The 26,224-nt window shown below is 44.8% G+C and overlaps 1 protein-coding gene across 2 annotated transcripts in view; it reads right to left on the reverse strand.

The window, feature by feature from the left end:
- Positions 1-8,892: 8,892 nt before the first annotated feature.
- Positions 8,893-26,224, reverse strand: part of CYGB (cytoglobin) — a 77,410-nt gene continuing 60,078 nt past the window's right edge. Inside the window, exon 4 of one of the 2 annotated variants that reach the window (XM_084838198.1) lies at positions 8,893-12,238. In XM_084838198.1, coding sequence (XP_084694324.1) covers positions 12,184-12,238 — 55 coding nt within the window. In that variant the 3' untranslated portion in view covers positions 8,893-12,183. The remainder of the gene's footprint in view (positions 12,239-26,224) is intronic. The other variant, XM_084838197.1, reaches the window with a different exon arrangement.

Below are 26,224 nucleotides of genomic sequence, written 5' to 3' on the forward strand. Positions count from 1 at the left end.
CCCAAATGCTTTCCTGATTTTGGCGCATATGCATGTAAGACCTTCGATGTCTGTCAGGGATCCAATGTCTCCACTTGCAGGGTCACGGCCTCTCCCTGTCATTGGGAAACAAGAAGGACCTCAGCCTTTTCAGCACCAAGCCTTAGAGGAAGTCTGGCCGAATCATTCGCACAAGGGGCCGAATGAAATCACAGACTGGAAATAGGGTCTACAGGTCTCTGGAACCTCAGGACCCTGAAATCCAAGGGGAGGAGCCTGTGGGATAAGGGGTGGTGCCTGGCAGATGGGGCGGCGCTTGATGGGGTAGGGGTGGAGCCTAGTGGCACCTGGCCAAAGGAGGTGCTGGCTCAAGGGTAGAGCCTGATAGACAAGGAGTTGCAACTACTAGCAAAAGCTCTCATCAGGTCAGGCAGAAAACTGGCCCTCAGATCTGGTCTTTTACTCCTCCTACAGTGGAGACCCAGAGAAGAACACCCTGAAACGTCGAGTCGAACCGTGAGACTAGCCCAGTGGAGGCTGGTGGCGCTGATGTCAGTGGGGTCAGTCAGCCAATCCTCACTGGACAGCTCCTTTAGAGTTCTGACTGGTTCTGACTGAAACCTGGAGCAGATTCACCACCCCACAGACCTTGGAGCCACCAGCCTCCACTGGACTAGCTACAGCCTTAATGGGAGTGTTCCATTGTAGAAGGGCAGTCAGTCCAGGCAGATGTAGGGAAGAAGCAGCCAGCAAGGCTGGTGAGAATGGAGAGCCAGGAACGCTGGGTCGGGGTGGGGATGCCTTGGCGAGGCCAGGGAGCAAAGAAAGGACAGGGAGGGATGGGGCAGTTTCTCCGAGTTGGCCACAGCAGAGGTTCTGTCTGCTAACAAGAAGGGGAGGTTTTTATAGGGACAAGAAGGGCAGGGACCAATCACAGTGGGAAAAGATGGACGCTCCTATGGCTCTCTCTAACGTTAGAGAGCCAGTGTAGTGTTGCGGTTAGAGTGTGGAACTGTGACTCAGGAGACCGGAGTTCTAATCCCCATTTGGTCATGAAGCTCACCGGATGACTCTGGGCCAGTCACTGACTCTCAGCCTAATCTATTTTCCAGGGTCGTTGTGAGGATAAAACGGAGAGGAGGAGGATCTTATATGCCTCCTTGGCCTCCTTGGAGGAAAGGGAGATATAAATGTAACAAATAAATAAATTCGTAAAGATATGCCCTGTTTCTTCTTTGATGTGTAGTTAACATTCATAATAGTCCAGGGCGTGGTTTGAGGCTGCCCCCCTTTAGACATTTCACTTGGAGCTGGACAGGTATATAATTTGAAAGACTGTCTAAAATGCTATACCAATAGAAGTTGGTCCAAGAGATGATATTTTCCTACTTATTATAATTTTTTTATTCTCTAGAACCAACACTGCAATGACTGTCTATTGTAAATCGCAGGATGCTTCCAGACAGAGGGCTCCTAGTGCTATCCGTCCAAAGGTATTGTGCAGCTATTCCACCTTTCCTTCCTTTATAGATTTTCTGTGGTAAAGAAAAAATGGTTTCCAAATGGAAGATGTCATAAAATCTGTAAAAGTCTGTAAATGAGATAAGCAATTGCACAATAAAAGTCATGTCTAGAAGCACCTTCATTTAATATCTCGTAGTTTGTTTCTTCTTCTCCTCCTCCTCCTCCTCCTCCTCCTCTGGTGTTTATCCTGGTTGTGGATTGTCTCTATCCTTTGGACACCTGGGTATAACTGAGCCAGCCAGGTCCCAGTGATGAAGAGAGAGAAAACAGAGACGAGCGTCCTGTAGACAAATTTTACCACGCGCAGGAGCTTCTTTGCCAATTTATTTCCCTTACTGCCTTTTTTAAAATGAGAAATCTAATTTTCACTGACAGATAGCTGTAGATAAACATTGTAATCGAAGGTGCTAATGAAAACAGTCAGTGGCACTCCGAGCTCTCTGGTGTTCAAAGTCAGGCAAGTGTGCAGAAAGAAGCCACGGTCAGTTTCAGGAGTCCATAAGCATGCTTGCCTCATTGCTCAAAGACAGGCCGAGAATAGGGATCACCAGCACCGGCCAAAATGCCTGCTTCCCCTCTTCATTTAAAGCAGCTCGGCACCTGCTTTAATTCCTTAGGTATATTCATTCTGTTTGCCTTGTGATCTGGCCAAAGACATTTTGCTGCCTGAATTGGGGCACTTTGGATATCTAAAGGAGATATCCAAAGTGCGGACCTACACCTCCTGTCATAGTGATACGACCCCATCATGGTGATGCTATATTCCACTTGCGTGTTTATGCCCCGTAGCGCACACAATGACATCTGTTGCAGTATTTTGGATAATACGGAATAAAAAGTGGGAAATAACACCAGAAAAGTGGGACGTGGAATGCCTAATGTGCCCCAGCAGTTATCAGTGCACTTCAATACTGATAAAAAGCTCTAGTGTAGATCTAGCTCCAGTGTGCCTTCATCACGTCATGCCTGTGTGCTTCCCAAAGATATCTGGCTAGCTAGTGTTGGGAACAGGAGGCTGAACTGGTGGACACATTTCATCTGAGCCAGCAAGGGAGTCTGCTAACTTCTTAGGGGAACTGGTGTTACATTCAGGCTGAAAATGCAGCTCTCATTCAAGCAGTGCCTTCTGTTGTCAGTTTGATGCCTGCTCCCCCCGCCCGCCACCGCCCCCCGCCACCTCCATAATCAGTATTCTTGCCCTTCTGACAGTCAATTATTCCCGGCTGTCTCTTTGGGAACAAACAAAGGTGCATGGAAGCAGAGGTGGAGGGGGGGGGGACACAGGCAGCCTAATCGAGCTGCAACAACTGAAGGACTAAATTGCCTTCTGCCACTTCAGCAGCTGCTTAAGCAACCATGATGTGGAAATGGCCGTGCCAAGGCGTTTCTGCCCCCTTAGGCTGGTGTGCTCAGGGATGTGTGCTGCGGTGATTAGAAAAACAGCAAGGAAGGAGACTTGACTATGTCCAACAGCCATTTTAACCCAGCACTCACTATGCTTGGGGGTTGGACTCGATGGTCTTATAGGCCCCTTCCAACCCTACTATTCTATGATTCTATGAGTCACTTATGAAGTGAGGCAGCTGACAGTGACGTCCAGGTGTTTGCCACCCTTAGCTTAATCAAGATGCTATTGGAATATTATATATCAAGGACTTTTGAAGATGGCAGGAAGGCGCAGTCAGTCGTTACGGGATGTATGAGCTCTGCGAATTCTGTTCTCTTCTGTGACGCCGGTGAATGGGTCCCCCCCCCCCGATTCTCCCTCTGGCAACCTGAAACCGGAGTGCCATCCAGTCTCAGATGTCACAACTCTCCAGCCCGGTTTGTGCATAACGAGAAGCCACCATGGGTGAATTTCCTGATGGGGTTGTTTGTTGCAGTAGCAGCCGTCATTTTGAATATTTGGGGCATAGCAGGGGTGCGCCGTAGCTTCTCATTACATATAAAACCGGCAATGGTGGGTTGTTGGGGTGGTTGACAAGCCACCTGCAGCCCTCCAACAGCCCTTGGCCCTCGTCAACCACCCCAACTATCTACCCTTGCCAGGTTCGCATGTAACGAGAAGCTGGTGGCGGGGGCTTGGATTGACAACGTGGTGCCCATGGGTGCTGCAGCCCATGCGGCAATCATGCAAACCAGGTCCCCGCGTTCACAAAATGCCCCCTATTATGATCAGTCTACCCCGCCCCCACCATGACTTTTGCATCTTTGCAACCTTCAGGCTTTCCTTTGGGCTAGTTTAATCTCAAGTGGTAACAATGGCTTTTCCATACTCTGGGTAGTATCCAATGTTAGTCCTACTTTGAGTAGGCCAATTGAAATGGATAAGACTTAAGTTAGTTACAACTAACTTCTCCCATTCATTTCAATGGGTCAATTCTTCTATAATGGTACTACCGAGGGTGGTGGCGGGCTCTCCCACACTGGAGGCATTCAAGACGAGGTTAGACAGCCATCTGTCGGGGATGCTCTGACCTGGATTCCTGCTATTTCCCAGTCTTCCTCCATCTCGCAGCCAGGCCCTGCTCAGGCCCACACCCTTTCAGATTCAGCAGTTGGACTAGATCATGCTTTGCCTTCAGACCATTTTGCGGATCAGAGAATTGGTTTATTATCCGTTTACATATGTCTGTTGTGCAAAACGTCCGTGTTTGTTTCTCACTTCTATTCTGACCACTTGATGGACTCGGATGTTTTGTGCCTGTGAAAAATGTGTTCACTTTCCCCCAGATAATACACACATTGCTAGAGTGGTGATTGCTGCACAGCATTGGTTGTGTGTCACACAGCACCTGCTGGATATTTCTCATAAAATTATTGTTGATGAAAGGTGCTGGTCTCCCACTACATGCCAGCACTGGGTTTTGAACTTTAAAAAAAAGTTTTATTTTTAAATTTTTTTTGTAACTTCCAACAGGAGTATTCATCCAGTGATAATATTAAGTAACAAGAAAGAAGTGATGAACAGGAAGGGAAGCAAACGCCCACAGTAACGGGCTGCCAATTGATTAATATTTTGTTGGCTGAACAGCCCGAGGTTTAACTAGCCCACTTGGCATTCCTTTTATTTGTTTGTAACAGGATAACTGTCTTAAATGTGGAGCTACCGGAATAAAACTTGGCATGAGTGCTTAGGACGCAGTTCTGTCTTTCAGGTTTCAAAAACAGCTCAAACTTCTTTCAGAGGAAGAAAACTGCGGGGCAGGGGGGGGATCAACGCAATATCTGCCTTGAACATTTAGATATTGAAATGAAAGCTGGCATGCTTGTCGGGGACTCTGCTTGAAGTCTGAACTTCACCATAGCCCCTGCTGCTTTTATCAAGACGGCCCAGGCAGATGCAATTTAGGTAGACCATGTGGTCCTACTTTACAGAGGACAGACAGTCCTCTATTTGAAAGGCTGCCAGAAAACTGTCCTGTGTTTTGAAGGGCTGTCCAATTTAAAGATAAGAACCATCAGGAGGGAGAGCAGTAGGAGGGGCCTCAAAGCTGCCCATCCGCGCCTGGACCACAGACTAAGCGGATACACAGATCATCTGGTAACAGCCTTCCCCTCTATGGTGAGATATACTGCATTTCTATTTAAATTATAGTACCTATTTCTAAATTTACATATACACCTATAAGATACACATGCAAATTTTATGTAAAGCTACAGCCTCTTTTGTCCCCCCACCCCCTTTGGAATGATGTGTAAGTGGCCACCCTACAAATGTGACATCTGCCTTGAAGATCGGGACACTGGAATGAAAGCTGGTATTCACGGTCAATTTTTTTAAAAAGTCTGCACTCCTATGCACACTTACCTAGGAGTAAGTCCCATTGAACTCAATGGGGCTGCCTTCTGAATAGATATATATATATAAAATTTCTGGGAAACTGCTAAACTTAGATGTTGGTACTGACAGAGAAGGCCATGCTCCTCTTAGTTTTTGAACCATGGTTTAATTTAAAGATTATTTGGCCCATGTGGGATGTACTCAAGGGTATTTACTAATCATTGTTCTGAGCCGATTGTTGCTTCCTGCAAGTGCATGTAATTTTTTTTAAACAGACTGGCACCTGTAAATAAGACACATGGCCACCCTACAAGAGTATCACAGAAAGGCTGAATTAGGGTGAGGCCAACCTTCTCCAACATGCTGCTCTCCAGATATTTTGGACTTTGACTCTCAGTGGCCCCAGCCACTATGGCTGATGGTGGGAGTTGTAGTCCAAATCATCTGGAGGGCCCCAGGCTGGCTCGGAGCATACTGAAAGAATGTGTATACTATAAACCAAGGATGGGGAACTTCTGGTCTGTGATTCCCATTTCATATCAGGCCCAGCAGTTTCTTGCCTTCTGCTACAGAGGGCAATGCTCTTATCTCCAACTGGAAATAAATGCTTTCCCCTGCTTAGCACTGAAAAGAAACACTCTTTCTCCGTGCTTAGCAGGGGAAAGCACCTATCTCTGATCAGCTGCTGATCAGAGATAAATGCTCTGAATGCTTGTCTCTAAATGCTTGTCTCTGTAGGGCCAAAAACTGCTGAGTAATTCAGCCCTGCTTCCTTCTGAGTAGTCCTGCAGAGGCTTGCCCTGCCTACTTGTGAGGAGACATGAGGTGCATGCTTACTTAGGAGTAGAAATGCTGCTGGGAGATTCAGTCCTGCTTCTTTTTGAGCCTTGTCCCACAGAGGACTGCCCTGCTTATGTCTGAGTAGACATGATGCTCATGTCTGGCTTGATATTTGGGATGCTGTTTAAAAGCTCTGCGGAGTTATTCTTTCCTGTTTATTTCTGAATAGACAAGCACAGGCTTGCCCTGCTTACTCATCAGCAGACATGCTGCTCATGCTTACTTCTTAGTAGTCATGCATTGGTAACAATGGAATTTGGGTGTGCGTGGATTTTTTTCAGACCTGCCCAATTTTGCCTGCGGCCCCACCCACCACTGGAGTGTGGCCCCCAAGAGCTTCTCCAAAATGGGACCTGGCCCTCAGGATGAAAAAGGTCCACCACCCCTGCTATAAACATATGCTGCTAGTATGCAAGTTTAATGGTCCTAGTTTCCCACCATAGGATTCTGGGAACGGTATTTTGGTGAGGGTGCTGAGAGTCCTGTTAGACCCCCAACCCAAAACTACAGTTCCAAGGGTTCTCTGGAAAGAGGAAACCAGTTTATAGTTTAGATATGCCCCTAGAACAGCCCTCCACAGCGTGGCACCCTCCAGATATGTTGGACTACAACCCCCATCATCCCCAACCACCAGGGCCATTGGTGGCTATGGATGATGGTAGTTGTAGTTCCACATATCTGGAAGCTGCCAGGTTGGGGAAGGCTGCCCTAGACTGACTGTGCAGAAAAGGTTCAAAGTCTTCATTGTGTTTCCTGGCTTGCACTGGCACGAAGGATAAGAACATGGGAACTGCCATGTTGTTTGCACATCATGATAAGCCACCCTGAAAATAAGCCACAGTGGGTTGTTTGTTTGTTTGCTAACCCACCTTAGTCCTGAGAGACAATTGGGTACTCTGCAGCTTGCTGTGGCTTGTTTCCCCCTTAGTCCTCCACCACATATCCTAGTGTCTTTGCAGCACAACCCCTCTCACATCCTCATCCTTACAGAGGGAAACTTTTCTGGATCCTGCCCTGCTCTGATTGCTACCTCTTTTCTGCACATTTTTTCCATTTGCAACCTATTACTACTGCTGCTGCTGCTTCAGAAGTATGCAAATGGGTTGGGGGGGTGCACTTGTGAAAGACAGGAAAAAAAACCATTTCCACAGTACATACACCCATACGCCAGCAGTAATTACACCCAGCCCAATAGCTCTGGCTCATTCAGCTGCTGCTTTTGGAGTTCAGGATTAAGGGAACGGCTGAAGTTGGGGAGGAGACTCTTAAGTGTGAGTTCCAGATGTATTTGAGGATGAAATTGACAAGTGGGAGTTTATCCCCCCCCCTTATGACCCCTTTTCAGAGAGATTACTTCATCTGCAAGTTTTTCTTTTCTTTTGGGTGCTTCTCAAGTGCGCAAATGGGTTCATAATTTTTAATTTATTCTTTCCCAGTCCTTTGTAAGTGCACAGATTCACCTATGTACTATATACAGTCTATAGTAGTACAGGCACTTTGTCAATTTCCTTGTAAATTACCTACTCCACTTCAGTGCTTCCCTTGAACTGAAAGATGTCAAGGGAAGCCCCTAAGTGGAGTAGGTAATTTACAAGGAAATTGACAAGGTGACTGTACTACTGCTGACTGTGGACTATGGACTATGATATTTGCCACACAGGCAGATCTATGCACTTATGCAGGACTGGGAAAAATAAATTATAAACCCACTTGTGTACTTGAGCAGCACTGGAAAAAAACTAAGGGAAATTACAACTGCATTTGTGCACTTGAGATGCACCAAAAAAAGAAAAAGGAAAGCTTGCAAATGCATTCAGGACTTTCCCAAATGTCATTTTGGTATCAGTGGAGGAGTGGACATCACTGATGAGGAAGGAGGGAGGCTGGAGGCAATACGGAGCTTTTCACTGCTCTTGCCAGGTGGCTCTGTAGCCTTTGCCAAGAAGCCACTGACAAGCCATGCTGCTGGGTTGCACATCGTGATAAGCCACCCTGAGAACAAGCCACACTCAACAACCCAACAACAAGCCATAGGTTCTCAGGGTGGCTTGTGTGTGGTTAACAAACCGTGCTGAATTGTCCATGCTCAGTTTGGATGTCACAATAAGCTACGCTGACACAAACAAGGCTAACAATCCACCGTGGCTTATCGTGTGAACCAGGTCTACAAGTCCATCTAGTCCAATGTTCTGTGTCTAAGATTGGCCAGCCACATGCCCCAAGGGGGAATTAAGGAGACAGAAATCCTTTGGTTGCCCCCAGCCCTTGACATTAAGTGATTGCTACTTCTGAACATGGGTCAGCTGTTACAGGAACCTGCTTTCTCAGACTGTGGCCCTCTTCACAAGAGGCTTTTATTGTGCACTCGTGGTTGGTCACTCACAGAAGTTTATGGGTTCTTTTCATGAAGTCCTCAACCTCTGGTACCTCTCCCATTGTTTTTAAGCTTTATTCTGCCTTTTAAAAAACTGCTGAGAATGCAGTAAATATAAACCGCCATCAAAGAGGTGGTGTATTTCCAGAATCGCAGGATATCACAGCGCCTTCTACTGGCTGTATAAATGAAACATATGGAACTTGCCCACAAAGGAAACAGCCAAAAAAAGGGGGGCGGGGCGGGGTTGAGAGCTGATCATAATCCTGCAAAGACTCTGGAAGAAGCCCCAGTAAGAGTGCAGGATTTTTGCTTCATGTAGAGATGCCCTTTGAGAAAGTCTGCTGTAGTAAAAGCTGGAAGAAACAGAAACAGTGAGGGGGCACAGTGTATGTGTGCGCAGCTGTGCAGCCATTTAACAACTTTGGTTTAATAGTAGAGTCCTAGTCCTAGTAGAGTCCTAGTAGAACTCTAGACAAATCAATAAAACACCCTCTTGTTGCCCTTGAAGTTTCCTAAAAGCATGATGATATTGGCTGTTAAGAGAAGTTTTGCAAGACCTCAGATGAACCCAAAGCTCTATGCAACTTTGCAGTTCTCCTGCGTGTTCATTAAACCTTGAATACATAGGGGAGGGGAACGTTCATTTCTTCAAGGATAACTCCTAAATCCATGTGTTTCTCTTAAAGATCAGGGTATTTTAAAAATGTGAATGCACAGATACACAATTAACAATTGTAAAGTGTTAGCTGATCACCCTTGTGTTTGTCCATCCCCCATACCTTGGGTCACCTTCTCTTAATAGATGATGTTGTATTACATGGAAACTCAACAAACACAGAATGGTGACACTTATAACAAGGAACAGATGTATAAAGATTAAACAAAACCACAAGACAGCATATTGGCAGCATAATAAGTCATACAAATAATACAGAGGAAAATTACAATAGGGATCAACCAGCATATTGGATAGTAAACAAGAGGATTTGGTACGGTAACGGAGGAAAACATTCACAAATCACTTTTCATAGCACCAAAAGCCTATTTTATAAAATACACAGTTAAATCATATGTATTAATATTTATTATTTTATACAATGCCATTTTTTGTGCATGGCAGTTTAACAGACAATCCAAATGACGAACAGCTTCCTGCCCCCAAGGGACCCTACTTTTTAGAACAGGCTTGGGAGGAATGGAGTTGAATGTGTGAGAGTCAGTAAAGAGCTACATCCTATGGTTTCCTCTGACTCTGCTTGCATGAGCTCTAAATTACTTATATTGCCTTTTGCTGCTTTTAATTTTCCATCTCTGGCTTAGAACAGGCAAGATGATGCACATGCAGTGTTTTTACTTCTGTTTTTCATTCTTATTTGGCTGTTTCTTTTTTATTTATAATAAAATCACTTTAATCAAATGAATATAGCTATAGATATATAGATATATAGACAGAGTTGCTTTCTCTGTATGGGAATATATCAGTCAGGCTCTCCCCACCACCATTAAAAGAGAGAGAGAAAGAGAGAAAGAAGCCAAGAGGAATTGTTTTGGATTGAAATTCATGGGACTGGAAAGTTAAATTCTGAAGTATTTCTTCAAAAGCTAACCAGTTACTGTGTGTGTATACTTCTCTTCCAAAAATACTATTTTCTTCTGCTTTGAAAATGAACTTCAAAGTACATTTTGATTATGGCATATGATCATAGTTTAATTTTTTGGATCAGTTTCAGATCTCAGCCACCAAGGTCATAAATTTTGAATAATGCTATTTTTAAAGTCTCCTGCCAATGTACGGTTTTTTAGCTGAATAATGTGCACTTGATAGGGCACATTAGGATTGCAAACTCTTTTTTTTAATACACCCCATGCTCCTGTGCCTTTAACTGCAGATTGGTTGGCAGACATTAGCAAGCAATGACCGGGTTTGCACATAACAACAACTCATGGGTTGTTTAACCCATGAATTGTTGGGGCTACACATGAGCAGGCTGCTGCCTGCTCCCTTGTCACTTCTGCTTTGCATCTGCTTTGGGAAACAATCCAGGAATATTCCATTCCTGGGTTGTTAGTTGTGACATCAGAACCCAGCACTCTAGGTTGTGGAGGATTAAACAATCCAGAATTTTAACTCAACAACAAACCATGGGTTAAAACTCTGGGCCTTCTGAGTTGTGCAGCTGAAGTCTTGATTAAAGGCATAGGAGTAGCATTATGTGAATGGACTTGAATGGGTTTCCATTCATGTAGTGGACATTTCTTTTCCCCTCCTCCCCCTGTACCCCCCCATCTGCTCTGGAGGGTCCCCTAGCCTTCTGGATGAGATTTGGCAAGGGGGGATGTAGGGAGAAGGGGGAATAAGATCCACTAGTGGTGTCCTTTCTGGTGCCAGAAGGACACAGTTGTATACAACCTACTGAGCCTATCCTGGTGCAGTATTGCAAACTCTGAAGCAGTAATCCTGTGCACAGTGAAGGCTGCTTAAGTCTCATTTCCTTCCATAGGAATGTCTCAATTATAACTGTCCACAGGGTTAATAGCCTAAATGTGCAACAAAGGCTGTAATTCTGTACATACTTACTTGGGAGGAAGCCCTGTGGAATTCAGTGGGCCTTAAGTCTTAGCCAACATGCACAGACTTGGCTGAAAATCATGATTCAACCTTACTTTCACTCTTACTCTTACTCTTACTCTCAGTCTCTGTCTCTCTCACTCTCACACACACACATTGTTATAATGTCTTAGGCATCGTGAGATGTCTAGAAATGCATGTACCGATATATTCTTTTAATATATCATTTTGTTTTTGGTTGCATCCGCTTTACATATTCAAGCTTTGGCTAAATCTCCTTGAAAGACTCTTCTGTAATCTCATGACTCCTGGAGTTGTAAAGGGGGGGGGGGGAGAAACACTAGATAATACAAGACTCACGACAAAACAGTGAGAGTTGGAAACACTGTTGATATAATTCTAGAGAAACTCCAGTCCAGAGGAGTTGACAGCAGAGAAAAGCAGAAATGAATGACAAGACTCGAATTTGACCCATAGTTAAGATTTCAAAATCTAGGCTAGGTGTACTCTGATCAAATGTATTCCATAAGGACACGGCTCTGGATGGATCATGCAGATACAGTTCTGGACCTAGATCCTGCAAGCACTTATGCACACATCACTAGTGTTTTGAATCAAACAAGGGCACAGATTTACTTGTAAGTGGTATATGGGCACAAAAGTACTTGCAGAGTTCAAATACTAGAGCTTTAAATTCTCACCTTAGTACAAAAGATGGAAACAAACAAATTCAGTGCTATTTGATGGAATGTCCTCAGCAAGGCAGACAAAAAGTCTCCAGAGCTATAAACGTATATGAACTGTAACAGTCGTGATCTATTAAATGTTTATTTTTTTCCCTCTGGGGAAATGAAAGATATTCCCTCCCCCCATCACAGTGTACGTGATTTAAATTTGCCTGTCTATACTTTAGGGAGAGTGCTTATGCACACCAGGTGTTCTATAGCTTTGCTGGCCTTAGCTATAGAAATCATAAAGCACTTCCCTTCACTAATATGTACACGGGATAATTAAAGGAGACAGATGTAGTTCTCTTGGGTGCTATCATGTTCCGGGGCCAGTTTATTCCTCTTTGAGAAACAGCCTTTCAGGTCTGCGGGAGGGGCTCTGTCACTTTGCTGCTGCCCCTGCTGCTGCTGCTGCCACCGCCGTCACCTGGGGGTTCCTGGAAGAGAAAAGAAAAGAAAAGAAAAGAAAAAAAGGGAGCATCTTGTTAGTGTGATTCATTCACCTTTTGGATTTGTGACTGGTCAGGTGATTCTGCTACATCTCTGCAACAAGTGTGATTGGATGATCCCATCACACCTGATGGAGATAGACACCCAGAGTGAGGAATGTGTGGCCTTCCAGATGTTGTTTCCATCAGCCCCAGCCACCATAGGCGATGTTTAGGGATGATGGGAGTTCTAATCTAGGTCAAACAGAAGAGACCATTTCCCTGACCAATTAAAACCAAAGGAAAATAATAAATCAGGACGGAACTGCAAATTTTACTCAGGAGATATGTACGCTACCATTAAAATAATTTATAAAACATAGGGCAGTATCCAATGCTACCCACCTGCTTGTGGGGTGCTCTACTGCTTCCATTCCACAAGTGGCCAGCCTCACTGGTTCCATCGTGCAAGCAGTGCCCACTGCTCGCTGAATGGAGATTTGGTGCTTCTGGGGGGGGGGAACCCCGAAATGAGCAGAAACGTTCATTTCTGGAATAGGGTGTGTCGGTGGCACTCCCTTATGTTCTTAAATGCCAGATCGGATTAAAATAAAACCTCCTTCATTCATGATGTAATAGTGGATGAGGCAGCTGATCTGGCATGTATAACCAAGACCTGGGTGGGTGAGCAGGGAGGATTTCATCTCTCTCAGTTCTGCCTGCAGGGATACTTGGGCCCCCTCTACACAGCCAATTTAGTGTGGAGCAAGAGCACGTCAGGGCTGTTCACGACAGATGACGCTGTCGCCAATCTGCAGCAACCCCGCAGCTTCCCTCTGGAAAAGGTGCATTTTTAGTGCGTCTTTTCCCCTTAAACATGGCTCCTGCATGGTTCCGCTGCAGTGTGCCCTGTCCCCCTGCATTAAACCCTAGGCTTGCCTATTTCTGTGACCTGGCAGTGACCTGGTGAAGGGGTCGGGCCACTCCCCCCCATCCCCTCTTTTTCCCCATTCACAGTAGGGCTGCTTTCCCATTCACAGTATCTAGCCTCTTTTTCCCATTCACAGTATCTAGCCTCTTTTTCCCATTCACAGTATTGAAGTATTGAAACAGTATTGTTTCAAGCATTCACAAAAGCACAGTACCTGGTTTACCCATTCACAGTATGTAGCCTGTATTTCCCATTCATAAGAGTGCAGTAGCACTGTTTTAGGCATTCACAATATCCCAATGGTGGTTGAGAGGGGAGAGGTGTGGGATAAATTATAGGGGCTTAATTCACCGCTTCAATTAAACTTCCCTACGTAGGGGCGCATGGACAGGGGTGGGGAACAAGCCTCTCTCATTCACTGAGCAGCACCTATGAAGTTGATGACATTCAGTTCTACTCCCTGGATTCTGTCCACCCAACCCCAAAGTTTCAAGTGCTGTGTGATCCAGGAAAGTGGGGTTTTAGGTAGTGTATACTCCACTTTTCTTGCTTCGTGTGCCCCGACAAACCAAAGCAATTTAATGAAAATCCGGATATAACCAGAAAGCGCTTCTCATTCTGTTTCCATGTACCTTGGGCCTTGGTTCAGCATCAGGGAAGACTTGAGAGCTGGAAAGGGGGGTTGCTGTGGTCTATAGGAATTCCCTCTACCTTTGCAGGCTCTCTGTCCATCTGACTACCCTCTAGAGTAGAGCTCTATTCAGAGCTGTAGAGTCTGAATGAAAATTTTACATTCAAATGCTGGAGCAGAAAGCATCTATGAAAGATAAACCAGATTAATTTGGGGGCTCTCCCTATATAGTAATATTCTGAATAGAGGAGTAATTCACAGTATGCGATCTAACTATATGGTGAGCTTTATATGAAGTAAAGTTGATGGGATCTCTGAAAACATTTTGGTCCTATGATTCTGTGTTCATAGACCAGGCTCTGGATTCTTGGTGTAAGATTAAATTGAATACTACTGCTTTATTGTAGATGCAGCTGCTTTAGGACAGAGGATGAGTGGAAGTTCTCTTGATAGCAGCTAGAATAATTGTTGCTCAGAACTAAAAAAAGGTCTCTTGTGGTATGGGATTAAATATGCAATAGGGATAATGAACAAAATACGGTAAATATATCTAGGGTCAGCAACATAATACACTGAAATTCAGGAAAATCTGGGAACCATTTATAAATTCCTGACATTCTAGTAGTCCAGTTCAATGCTATTGTTCATAATCCTAGGTCATCACAATGTAAAAAGGAACAATAGCCAATATGTTACAAATAAGACAGTAAATAAACAAAATGAAACGCAAGTCAATAAAAATTATTAGTAAATCCAACACTGCCAGATTGCTAAGAGCTGGATACCAATTTCAGTTTTTATAAATGACTATTAACTCAACCAAGAAATTCTATTAAAAGAATGAATGAAGTGCAAAAGAATGAATAATGTGCCTTTGATCAGGCACATTAGTAAATGGGAGAAGGAATTGTTTACATATCATGATTTTGAAGGCAGCTTCTATGGTTAGAATTTTTTGTCTGTTGAACTGTTTATAATTTCTATGTAATGCAAGTAGCAGCAGCAATGATAATAACGATGATGACGACGATGATAATGCTGTAGAATAACTGCAGTATCTTCAGTGGCCTTCTCTAGATTTAGCATAGTTCATGCATTATTTAACCTTCTCATTCTGTCAATTCAGAATGATATGGTTTGGTTGTCCTAATGTAGAGTTGGAAGGAACAGCATTAATAAATGCATTATATATATATTACAAATCAGGGAGGCAAGTTTATTATTAGTTCAGTGTATATGTGTGGCGGGGGAGAAGGATCAAGGAATTTAGGATGCAATCCTATGCAAGTTTAGACAGAGAAAAGGCCTACAACTCCTAGCATGCGCCATCCAGCATGCTGGGAGTTGTAGGCCTTTTCTCTTTCTAAACATGCATAGGAGTGTGCCCTTACTGACTCAATTAAAACTACAGGTTGGTGATTGTATTATATTTAGAGTCCCTGGAATCCCTTGGGGGCTATTGGCGGGAGTTTTGCACAGGGGGAGAAATGGAATTTTCCATGCTCCATCTCTCTGCGAAATGACAAGACGGATGCTGTGTAATTTCTGGTCATTAACCAGCTTTCCCTGTGCAGAAGGACAGAGCAGGAAGTGAGTGGCTGAAGACAGATTCTCTTCCCCCACCCGCATCTCTCTTTTGCCTGGCTCCGTTTTGGACTTCTTTGTTATTGTAACAAGAACGGAGGTTGAGAAGTCCCCCTGGAGATTTTGTTTAAGAATTAAATATATGTTTGCTTCCTGCATCTCTCAGTTCCTTCCCCACTGCCTATTATCTAATCTATTTGCTGCCAAACACTGGAGAATTTAATCTTGGACCAGGCTGACAGAATTTATATTAAGCGAATCTCAGATAAACCGTATCACTTGGAGCAGATGAAGAAGAGACAGATGAGGCCAGTCATTCCTGTCCTAGTATCACAGCAGGAAATCTCTCTCTCTCTCTCTCTCTCTCTCTCTCTCTCTCTCTCTCTCCCCCTCTCCCCTTTTCTTTGAGGGGGAATCTAGAAAAGAAAAACTAAGCCAAATCCTCAGTTGATGTAAACAACTGGTGTTCATGAAACCATGACTGTTTATGCTGGCTATGAGTCTGGTCCATAAATTGTACCTTCACAGGCCGCAGTCCAGAGATGGAGGCACACCTATGTGAATCAGATCAGGCATGCAGGTAAGACTCAGCCAATCGTATTCAGAAGCAGATAGCCAGTCACACTTGAGAGCAGAAGTAAATGGCCTCAGCACCTTGAGAACCAGATCGCATGCCATGATAAGCCACCTTGAGAATAAGCCACGGTGCATTGGTTGTTTGCTTGCTAACCCACGTTACTCCCGATATACAAACAACATCAGCAGCCTGCTCTGCTAATGAGTGCAAATGTGCTCATTAGCACAGTAGAATTTATTTTGTAGAATTTGTTTTTCACCTTCGGGGAGACTTGCACATATTTAACTTAAAAAAAACACTTTTGGAGAGATTTGCGCAAATTTGCTAAAGTACAATTCTCCCCAAAGGTTAAAAGAAGTTAAATTTGTACACATCTCCCCAAGGGTGAAAAACAACAACACCATGTCACTGTCTAGGAAGGCGATGAATTGGAGGAATAAATTGACTAGTGTCATTTCAATACATAATAGAGAGGGGAGATTGTTAGCAAGATTGCGTGGAGCAACCAGGTTTTTTGCTCCTCTTGCCAGGTGGCTCTCTAGTCCTTTCTGACAAGCCATGCACAACCCATCGTGCTGGGTTCGCATGTAATGAGAGCCACCCTGAACAACCCAACAACAAGCCATGGGTTCTCAGGGTGGCTTGTGCGTGGGTAACAAACCATGCTGAAGAAACTGTGCCAGGTTTGGATGTCACAACAAGCCACGCTGAAACAAGGCTGATAACCCATCATGGGTTATGGTGTAGTGCGAACCAGGTCAGTGACAGGCTGCCTCAGTTGTTCCTACAAGGTCTTTCACTCACAGAAAACAGATCACTACTTCTGCTGATCTGATTGTCATGCTACTTATCTTTGTAATCTGCTCTGGAAGCACTTTTGGCTAAAAAGCAGGATACAAATGCTGCAAACAAAGAATCAATCTACCTTCCCCCCCCTAGTCCACACACACATTAGTCCACTATGCCACTGGATCACTGGCTAATGGCAACTGATCATAAGAAACAGGAACGTAGGGAGCTGCCTTGCACTGCGTCAGACCGCTGGTCTACATAGCCCAGTACTGTTGGCACTGACTGGCAGCAGCTCTCCAGGGTTTTCAGGCAGGATTGTTCTCTAGCCACACCTGGAGAAGCTGGGAATCGAACCAGGGATCTTCTGCATGCCAAGTATGTGCTCAGCCAGGACCTTACAGCTCATTTTCTCCAACTCCAAGAAGTTTGACATGTCAGTTGTCACTATCACTTCCATATCTAGCCTTGTCGTGGAATAGAATTAGAAACAGATGATTACTTACTATTACTGAATAGCAGTCTCAAGTGACAGCTCAAATCACATGGGGAGCTGGTTGGTGTTTTTTTTTAAGGCTCTGGTCGCATGGTGAGCAAGGCGGACAACAACAGGGAAGAGGGAATTGGTATGCCACCCTTTATGATGCTTACAGATAATCAACTTAACACACATTTGTAGTCAGCAAGTAGGTTGTTTTAAGGTGATAGCCATGCAGTGAGTAAACGGCTCTTTGTGTCCACCCTGACAAACCTCCAATGCTGGATCTTCCACAGTTTCCCTAAAAAACTTGTTCTGTTTCTCATCTGATCTTCCAGGCAGCTGGGCAGTATTTTCTTTATGTTGCATTACAAAGAGAAAGGAACAAGACCACCTAATTCTAAACTCTGATTTCAATTATATGGAAGGTCCTCAAGACGAAGTCTTCCACATGTAGCCCTCTTGTGTTTTTCCATTGCCTCTTCTGCCTTTTTTTTAATCACAGAAAATCCGTTAAGGAGAAACAGATGGAATAGTTGCACAGTACCTTTTGACTGGTAGCACTCGGAGCTCCCTGTCTGGAAGCACCCAAAACTGACTTGCCAGTTAAAATTGACCATGGCTAGTTATGTGTAGTCAAACTTCAGTGTGTGACAGTGGGCAATTTTATATTTAAACTGGTTGACAAATGCAACTTAGCAATGCCCGGAGTTGGCCCATATGCATGATTGCCCTGCCCATAGGCGAGCGGCTCTTTGCTGCTGGCCATGGGGTAGTGCTTCTGGTTTTAGACAGTCACCTTGGCCATGATGTGAAGATGACATTTTGCACAGCACCACAAACCTCTTTGATCTAGGTTGAGGGTCAGTAGTTGTTGTTGTTTTTAATGGTAGGTTCTACTAATTAGGTGATCAGCACACCGAGAGCAGGCATTCCAGTGGGCACATATTAGTCACTGACTATAAGATAATCCTGATCATCAACTCATGCTCAACTTATGCTCATCATAAATTAATAATTCTAAGGGCCAGACTAAATGCTACGGTGCAGCCATGACATTAGCACAACAGCTGGTTCTACCTTGCAAAGTTTCCTTGGGAGAGGGAACTTGGAGTAGAGCAGGGGAGAGAGCAGAGGGATGCTAGACCTTTTCCCTGCCAGTCCATTTTTCCACTGAAGCTCTGCCCACCAAGCTGCCACCCGCCCCTTCCAGACTCATTTTTGCAAGGTAAACACAGATCTGCTGAGGAAGACAGGGAGGGTTTCAGGGATACACACACACTGACTTTTCCTGAGAGGAAGGGGCCACCAGGGTTTTGTACATGCATTTGTATGTATTGTGTAGTCTGACCATAATTAGCTTGACCATAATTAATCTCCAGGGCCAGCCCTACCATTAGGTAGAGTGAGGTGGCCAACTCAGGCCGCAGATTTTTGGTGTCATGAAAAGGCAGCATACTATTAGTTATTAATTTAATATTATTGGGTTGAATCTAGATCTAGTCATGACTAACCCAAGCCCCATTGATTTCAATGGGTTTGAGTAAGTATGACAAAGGCTCGATCCAACCCCTTTGCATTTTTATCACCAGGGAGGAGGACAGATGCTTGTGGGATGTTCTGTCTCAGGCGTCAAAATAATTTGGTTGGCTTTAGGTACTATGCACCTTGACAGAGGTGGGGTCGGGGGATGTCATTTGCAGCTCTGCTAGACAGCAAAATGTCTTGGGCTGGCCCCGCTCATCCAGTCCTTCCTCTCCTGTCCACCACCATCCAGTCCTTGGCAAAAGTTTTGCAACCTAAATCCAGAATGCAAATCTGTATATTTTTGCAATATCGTTTGCATTCTTTGTTTAATTCACAGAATTTGGGTTTGCGGGTCAGCTAGAAACTGGTATTTTTAGCACAGAAATCTAAGTACAAGCCTGAGGGCACTTGAACAGGACGTTCTCATGGACACTGAAATCCCTTTTATTATATGCAATCCATCCTGAATTTCACTTTTGAGCTTGCTTTTATCCTTACCCAACAGTCCATGTCTCCAAAATCAAGAGAATGGGGAGATGGGAGAAACATGCCTGCAACTGAAAGATAACAAAAGGGAAAGGTAATAAAGAAGGGGTTCATGGCTCTCAGCAGAAAGCTGACCACGAAGCTACCCATAACTGACATACCTGTGGCTGAGCCTGGAGGAGCACTGATCTGAACATTGTTAGAGCTGTGTTCAGATGTTTGCCTGAATCTGCAAGGGCGGAAAGTGGGTACGGGATGGGGGAGTGCGCATGCAAGCCCCGCCCACACATCCTTGTGCAGGTGGACTTCTTTAGGCCTTTGTGCCTTCCACATGAAGTTCGGGAAAGCTTCTAAGCGTGCTCAGCTGAACATTTTTAGAAGCCCTCTTCAGAATTTTGTGGACAGGAACCCTCTTCAGACCTTCATGCTAAATGTGCGACGGTCTAAACAGGAGTCCGCCCATGTGGGGATAGTGGGGGCAGGGTTTGCACATGCACCCCTGCTGCCCTGCACACTTTTAGTCTTCACACATTCAGGCAAATACCTGAACTTGGTTTAGGCTGTAGTTACAGCTGTAACTATTTTCTCTTCCCTTTGATCAGGGGTTCTCAACTTATGTTGCCACAAGAGTCCCTCAGTTAAGTGCAACGTAATTATCCTAGCTTCCGCATTACTTGTTGTTATTGCTACTGCTGCTTCTAGGACTCCTAGGTCGCAAGCACAATAGCATGTAGTCTGAACAAATAGTGTGTAGCTTGTAGGGTTGTACGGGAATTTCATTTTTGTTTGCAAATCATCTGAAGATGTCCCATTCACAATCCTGAATGCAAATGTGAGTAGGAGCATGTTCCCCCATACCCAGAAATGCTGGCAGATTCCCAAATTTGTGATCACATTCGAACGCTGGTATTTTAAAAAAATGCATACATTGAAATGCACATTTTTCAAACAACAAGCATTTTCATCCTTTAGCTGATGGTGGGGGGCAGTGCACACTTTTGAAAAAGCACGCACAGAAATATGCACACTTCCGCTTTTCAAATGAACCCCCAAACGGGTCAAAAATAACAGCAAACCAAAATGAGCTTCAAAGTGATTTTCGGAGAATTAAGGCCAGTTCAAAAATAACTGGTTCTCCCATCCCTACACTATGGTGTGGCGAAATGTTTGGAACTGGTATAAGATCGTCATCCTTTCTTTAGCATTTCTTAGCATGCAAAGTGCTTTAGAGTAATTTATCTCTGAGCCAAACCACACATTACATTAAAAAAGTAGCTAGCAGCTGAGTCTTTTTGTCTCTTCCCCACATCCCCTTCAACAGCAGCAGGGATCACTTCAAACGAAAATGATGAAGAGAGCAGGGCATACAGGGGCTTGTCTAGTCACTTAACATTCCCACGCGGGGGAATCTAAAGAACACAAAGAGACCTTGGGTCACTCCATAACAGCACTGCCAGCCAGTGGAGGCTGGTGGCTCCGATGTCCGTGGGGTGGTGAATCTGCTCCGAGCTTCAGTCAGAACCAGTCAGAACTCTAAAGGAGCTATCTAAGGTGTGAAGCCCCTTGAATCACTCCTTTAGAGTTCTGACCGGTTCTGACTGAAACCAGGAGCGGATTCACTGCCCCATGGACATCGGAGCCACCAGCCTCCACCGCTGCCAGCAAAGCTTCCTCGTACGACTGGGAGGGAGGGGATGGCAGGGTACTGGCAGCTAGCTCAGCCACAGCCTTCACACAAACTGAGATGGGGGGGCTCCGTAAGGAGTGCATGTTACCTGTACCATTTATTTTCAGATGTATAAGGAGCCCCACTTCACACTTTGAGATCTGTATCTCTATTTACTCATCACTAAGCCATTGGTTCAGCTTCAGATTATTGGCTTTGACTATTCCATGCATGGTTGCCCATCACTTGTCCATGGATTCTCAGCACCCCACTTGCTGTGGTCAGCCACATTGGATAATGTGTTGACAACACATCGTTATATACGCAGGAACACAGGGTTATTGGCAGGCAGTTGTGTGCTCACAATGGGATGCTATGGGATGTAGACTTTTGTGGTTGAGATGATCACCACACAAAAGCATGTCATGTTGATTGACCTTTCATCCCACTGATCCTTGCTGGATCCAAATCAGTGGTTTATGTGGGAACCATTTTCTATCCTTACACAGACTCCTTGGAGCCTTCTTGTTCCCATCCAGGCAAAAATTCTGCCCATAGACACTTGAGGGAGCTTTTGATGTTAATCTCCTTCCTCCTGGTGTCAAAACTGCATACAGGATGTGGTGAGGACCCCAAGGAATGTTTCTGCACATTAAGCACATTCACTGCATGGAAATGCATTTTCGCTGTCTTGCAGGGATATGTGAAAAATACAGGGTTAACTGGGTAGTTAGTTACTAATACTACACAATTCCTCCCCCCCCCCCCGCCTTCCCCTGATGGTTCCTTCAAGATGTTTTTGTTGACTCACTCACTTGTTTTGGCTGAACAATCTGTTACTGCGATTGCAGAAGAGAAGAACTGGGACACATGGGAGAGCAGAAGGAGAACAAAATAAGTGACCACTTTTTAATTAGTTTTAGCCATCAAATTCCCTCTACTTTTGGGAAAATGCTGGGGTTACTCCACTGTTGAAGAATGTAATGGAGGAGCTCAGATACTATATGGATGAGATAGGAATGGTTGGAGCGTTTGGGGATTAAGCAGATGGTTCTTTACCAAATGGCACTTTCATCCCAGGGATAGGCAGCCTGGTGCCCTCCAGATGTTTTGGACTACAACTCCCATCAGCCTCAATCATCATGGCCAATGGTTAGGGATTATGGGAGTTATAATCCAAAATATTTGGAGGGAAGCAGGTTGCCTACCCCTGTCCTAGATTAATACTTTAGATCAGGGATGTGAGTGTGTGAACCTCCAGATGTTGTTGGACTGCAACTTCCAGCATCCCTCACCATTGGCTATATTGCAGTCCAACAACCTTCGCCAACCTGGAGCCCTCCAGATATTTTGGACTTCAACTCCCATCAGCTCCAGCCTACATGGTCAATGGCCAGGAATGCTGGGAATTGTAGCCCAAGACATCTGGAGGGCACCAGGTTGGGGAAAGCTGATCTAGAGGGCCACATGTTTCCCACCTCTGCTTTAGACCAAAAATATTCAACTTGAGAACAGTGGCAAAATTGCCGTACATCTACTTTCTAGGTTCATTCTTCATGTTTCTCCTTGTAAGCACTGGGAAGCAACCAGGAAGCTTATGGGAGAATGAAATATGATGGGAGAACCATTCCTGTATCCACCCTATGCACATATACAGTAGCATACCTTGCTTTAACATTAGAAGGAAAAGGGGTGCTGGATCCTCCTCCCTTCCATACCTTAGCCCCCTCAATTCCATTGCTCTAGGCACTTTACTGCCTTCCTGGATCGCTGGGAATGTCCATCTCATATGTGAATGGGGCAGACACCGCATATCTGCCACACACCCAGTTTGGTTCTAAGTGGATACTATGGTGGTCCACACACATGCACTGAGTTCCTGTCATTTGTCTTGGGCCACAGACAACAGATGTATAGAGGGGAGCCAGTGTCAGGCAGGACTCACATCAGCACACAGCATCCTTGGGCCACTGCCAAGGCCTACTGCTGATGCTCCAGTACTCCGATCAATACAAGGTAGGGATATTGGAGAATCTGTTTGGGAGGTGGTGGTGGAGTTCGGTGAATTCTCCTAGGTTTGGGCTCCCCCAACTTTGTTCAGTTCCTGCTGCAGTGCCTGACAGGCATTTTACACATTTTTTTCCACAGGTTCTATAATTCACACACATTTTGGAGCAATTTGCACAAATTCTGAGCCATTTGTGCAAATTTCTGGGCATTTTGTGCAAATCACAGTCAAATTTGCACAAACTGCAGAACCTGAGGTTGGGGAAGTGCACAAAAAAAGTTCCCAGAGTTCAGGGAAAAGACCACAGGTCAGCTCACAAACACAAATTGAGCCGTTCATGCCGCGGAACCCTGTCGAGTTAAAAAAGAACTGGATTTCCCAGCGATGGAGATCCCTAGCATAGGGTGGCTGGATCCAGGAGCTGCCATTTAAATTGCCCACATTGCCCTGAAGTGACACTCCAACGGAGGCATTGTGGGAAGTTAAAATGGTGTCTCCCAGCATCCTTGTGCTAACTGAAGAGCTGCTGCTGCCATAGCTGCCAAATAAGCCTCCAGGGCCCATGGCATCATTGGAGGAGGGGGCTCACCAGAGGGTATTTTGCAGGCAGCCCCCTCAAACCTAGAGCCAATCATGGTGTCAGCCATGAGCCCACAGCAGGTCCTGAGGAATGTCTGGTGGAGAGTTGGCCTGTGTGTGTCACCGCCTAATTCTGACCAAAAAAAGAACTACATGGAACCAGCAGGCTCACAACGAGGTTTCTGGACAGCAACCTCTGTACAAGCAGGATGGGAGCCCCACTCCACGGAAAGGCGAAACAGAAGGGTGCCCAAACCCTAGCAGGTATTTGCATTCTGGCTCCACTTTGAACACTCCGAGACCTGTCCATATATGGGTGAGGCTTGAGGGTGCACAAACAACAGCCAGAAATGCATTGGTGTGAGAGCCACAACAGAGTGGATTCCTGCTTCTTTTGCACACAGTTCCTTTAATCTTTATACCACAGGGACCTCGGTGGTATTAGCAGTCTGAATGCAACATACATAGTTTGCATGCCCATCTGTTACTGCCTGCCGAAGCGATTGCTTGTATTTTAAAGCCTTTATTTAAGTTCTTTCAACCTGTGCCCTTTCACAACATGTAGCAAGGGGCAAGGCTGAGGGCTGGAATGGATTGGATTCCTTAATTTTCAGCTGAGGTGCCGATGCAAAACAGGCGAAAACAGATGGCGGTTGCCATGACTTGTCTAGCAGAGCTGGGAGAAACAGAAGCTAATTCTGAAGTCACAGCATTAGATTACTGCATTCACCAAGGATTTCCACGAGCAGCAGAGGCGTCATTGTGGTTGACATTGTGGTTGCCAGAAGATCAGCAAGAGCCTTGAATCTCTCCGGTATATTCTGACCTCCTTCCTTGAATTTTCAGTTAACATTTTTTAAAATGTAGGCAAAGCTTTCCTTTTCCTTTACTTCCAGACATGTGAGAAAACCCACACTCAATATTTTAGACAGTTGCACCATGAAAAGGTAAACCTGCTTCCACCTTCCATTTTTCTGGCCAATACGTAGAAAGGTATCGGGATGATTGTCACATACTTGGTTTTTTTTCTAATTTTATTAAAATGGATTGTTATTTTATTGGGATTGTTTAATACATTGACATCTGAACATTTACGATCATCATGTTATATGTCCCACCACACAGAGAACTTAAATTTCTGGGTATTTGTGACAGGGCCTTTTTGGTACAGGTAGATACCCAGACTGTGAAACTCCCTCCTGAGGGAGGGGAGGGTGTCTCTTTCTTTATTTTGCTTTAGATGGACAGTAAAGACTGTTCTCTTCTGTCATGCTTTTAATGCTATGTAATGTTTTATGTCGCTCTTCAGTTTTCATTTTAATGCTGCTCTCAAATTTTGTTGTATGGTATAAGGTTTGCTCCTGTGTTTCCTGGTTTTGTGCTAATTTTTAATGATATTTTTATTGTACCTTTCCCCAGGTGCCTAATAGGCGGAAGGTGTAATGTATAAACTTAATAAATAAAGAACAAATATTATACTATGTGCATTCAGGCTTCTCCTATCTTGTATTGACTTATCATGCCCTCCCACCCCCACCCCACCCAGTTCAAGTGTATCTCTAGGCCTGTTTCATTCCTGTATTTCACACCACACCACAGCATTCTTCTAGGCAGCTGCATTTGTTCATATTTGTTGTATAGGCAACCTGGTGCTCCCCAGATGTTTTAGACTACAACTCCCATAATTCCTGGCCATGCTGGCTGGGGCTTATGGAAGCTGTAGTCCAAAACATCTGGCAGATACCAGGTTGCCTAACTGGTAACTCCCCTAATGGGTTATCTCAGGTACAGATGTGCATACTGTGTCACTGTTGGTCAAGTGCTTGCTGGGATGTGTAGTTCATTAATCTAAATTAGCCAAAGCATGCCATATCCTTTGATTTATATCCTAGGAAAGTGTCAATGGGTCACTGCCCATTGTGCTAGACCCATACTTGGCTTTAGGGTTCCTTCCTTCAGCCCTGTTCCCTATTTCCAATTCTGTTGATCTTATGCCATACTTCCAACAACATTCAGTAGCACTGAAACTGCCTTTTTGCCCCTGATTCATGGGGTGGCGGCAGTGGGTGGATGGGGAATACAAGCATAGCAGTTGCTTTACACGTGTACTAAATGGAGAGTGCTACGTTCAGCAACCAATTCAGGTTGAGTAGCTACATACAGATTTGGAGCATTTCAGCAGAGCAAGAAAAGAGGTATGTGTGTGTAAAGACATGGTGAAAATTGCTGGACTGTGTACCAGGCCACTGCACATGAGCCATCACCACATAGATGCTTTTCAATCAGCTTGAACTGATTACACTTGAACTGATTACACTTCGTGTAAATTGGGTGTTAGTGTTATTGACTGATTGATTGATTGATTACAGTTCTATACCGCCCGATAGGTGAAGCTTTCTGGGCGGTTCACACAATTATAGGATCCACAGCCTCTATTACAATTAGGGTGAATCAAAACAGGGCCCATTTTCAGCCCCTGTGAAAAGCCTCTTTGGCAATTGGGGGCAGGTCTGTGAACAGAGGCAAAAGGATTTGCCCATTCAGGGTGAGAACAGGAAGTAATGCCATCACTCTGAATTGGCTTCATGACATTCCCATGAAGCCAGATTTGGTTGGCTACATGGCACTTTTTTCAGAGTGAGTGCAGGAAGCATTGTCCCATTCTGAGTTGGTCACAAGACACTGTTGGGATGCCATGACATCATTATGCTGGCTATATGATCCCTGACCAACTGGGAT

The sequence above is a fragment of the Heloderma suspectum genome, chromosome 2 (genome assembly GCF_057233095.1).
Source record: "Heloderma suspectum isolate Gila_16-S chromosome 2, 16-S_ref, whole genome shotgun sequence".
In the NCBI taxonomy this organism is placed as follows: domain Eukaryota; kingdom Metazoa; phylum Chordata; class Lepidosauria; order Squamata; family Helodermatidae; genus Heloderma; species Heloderma suspectum.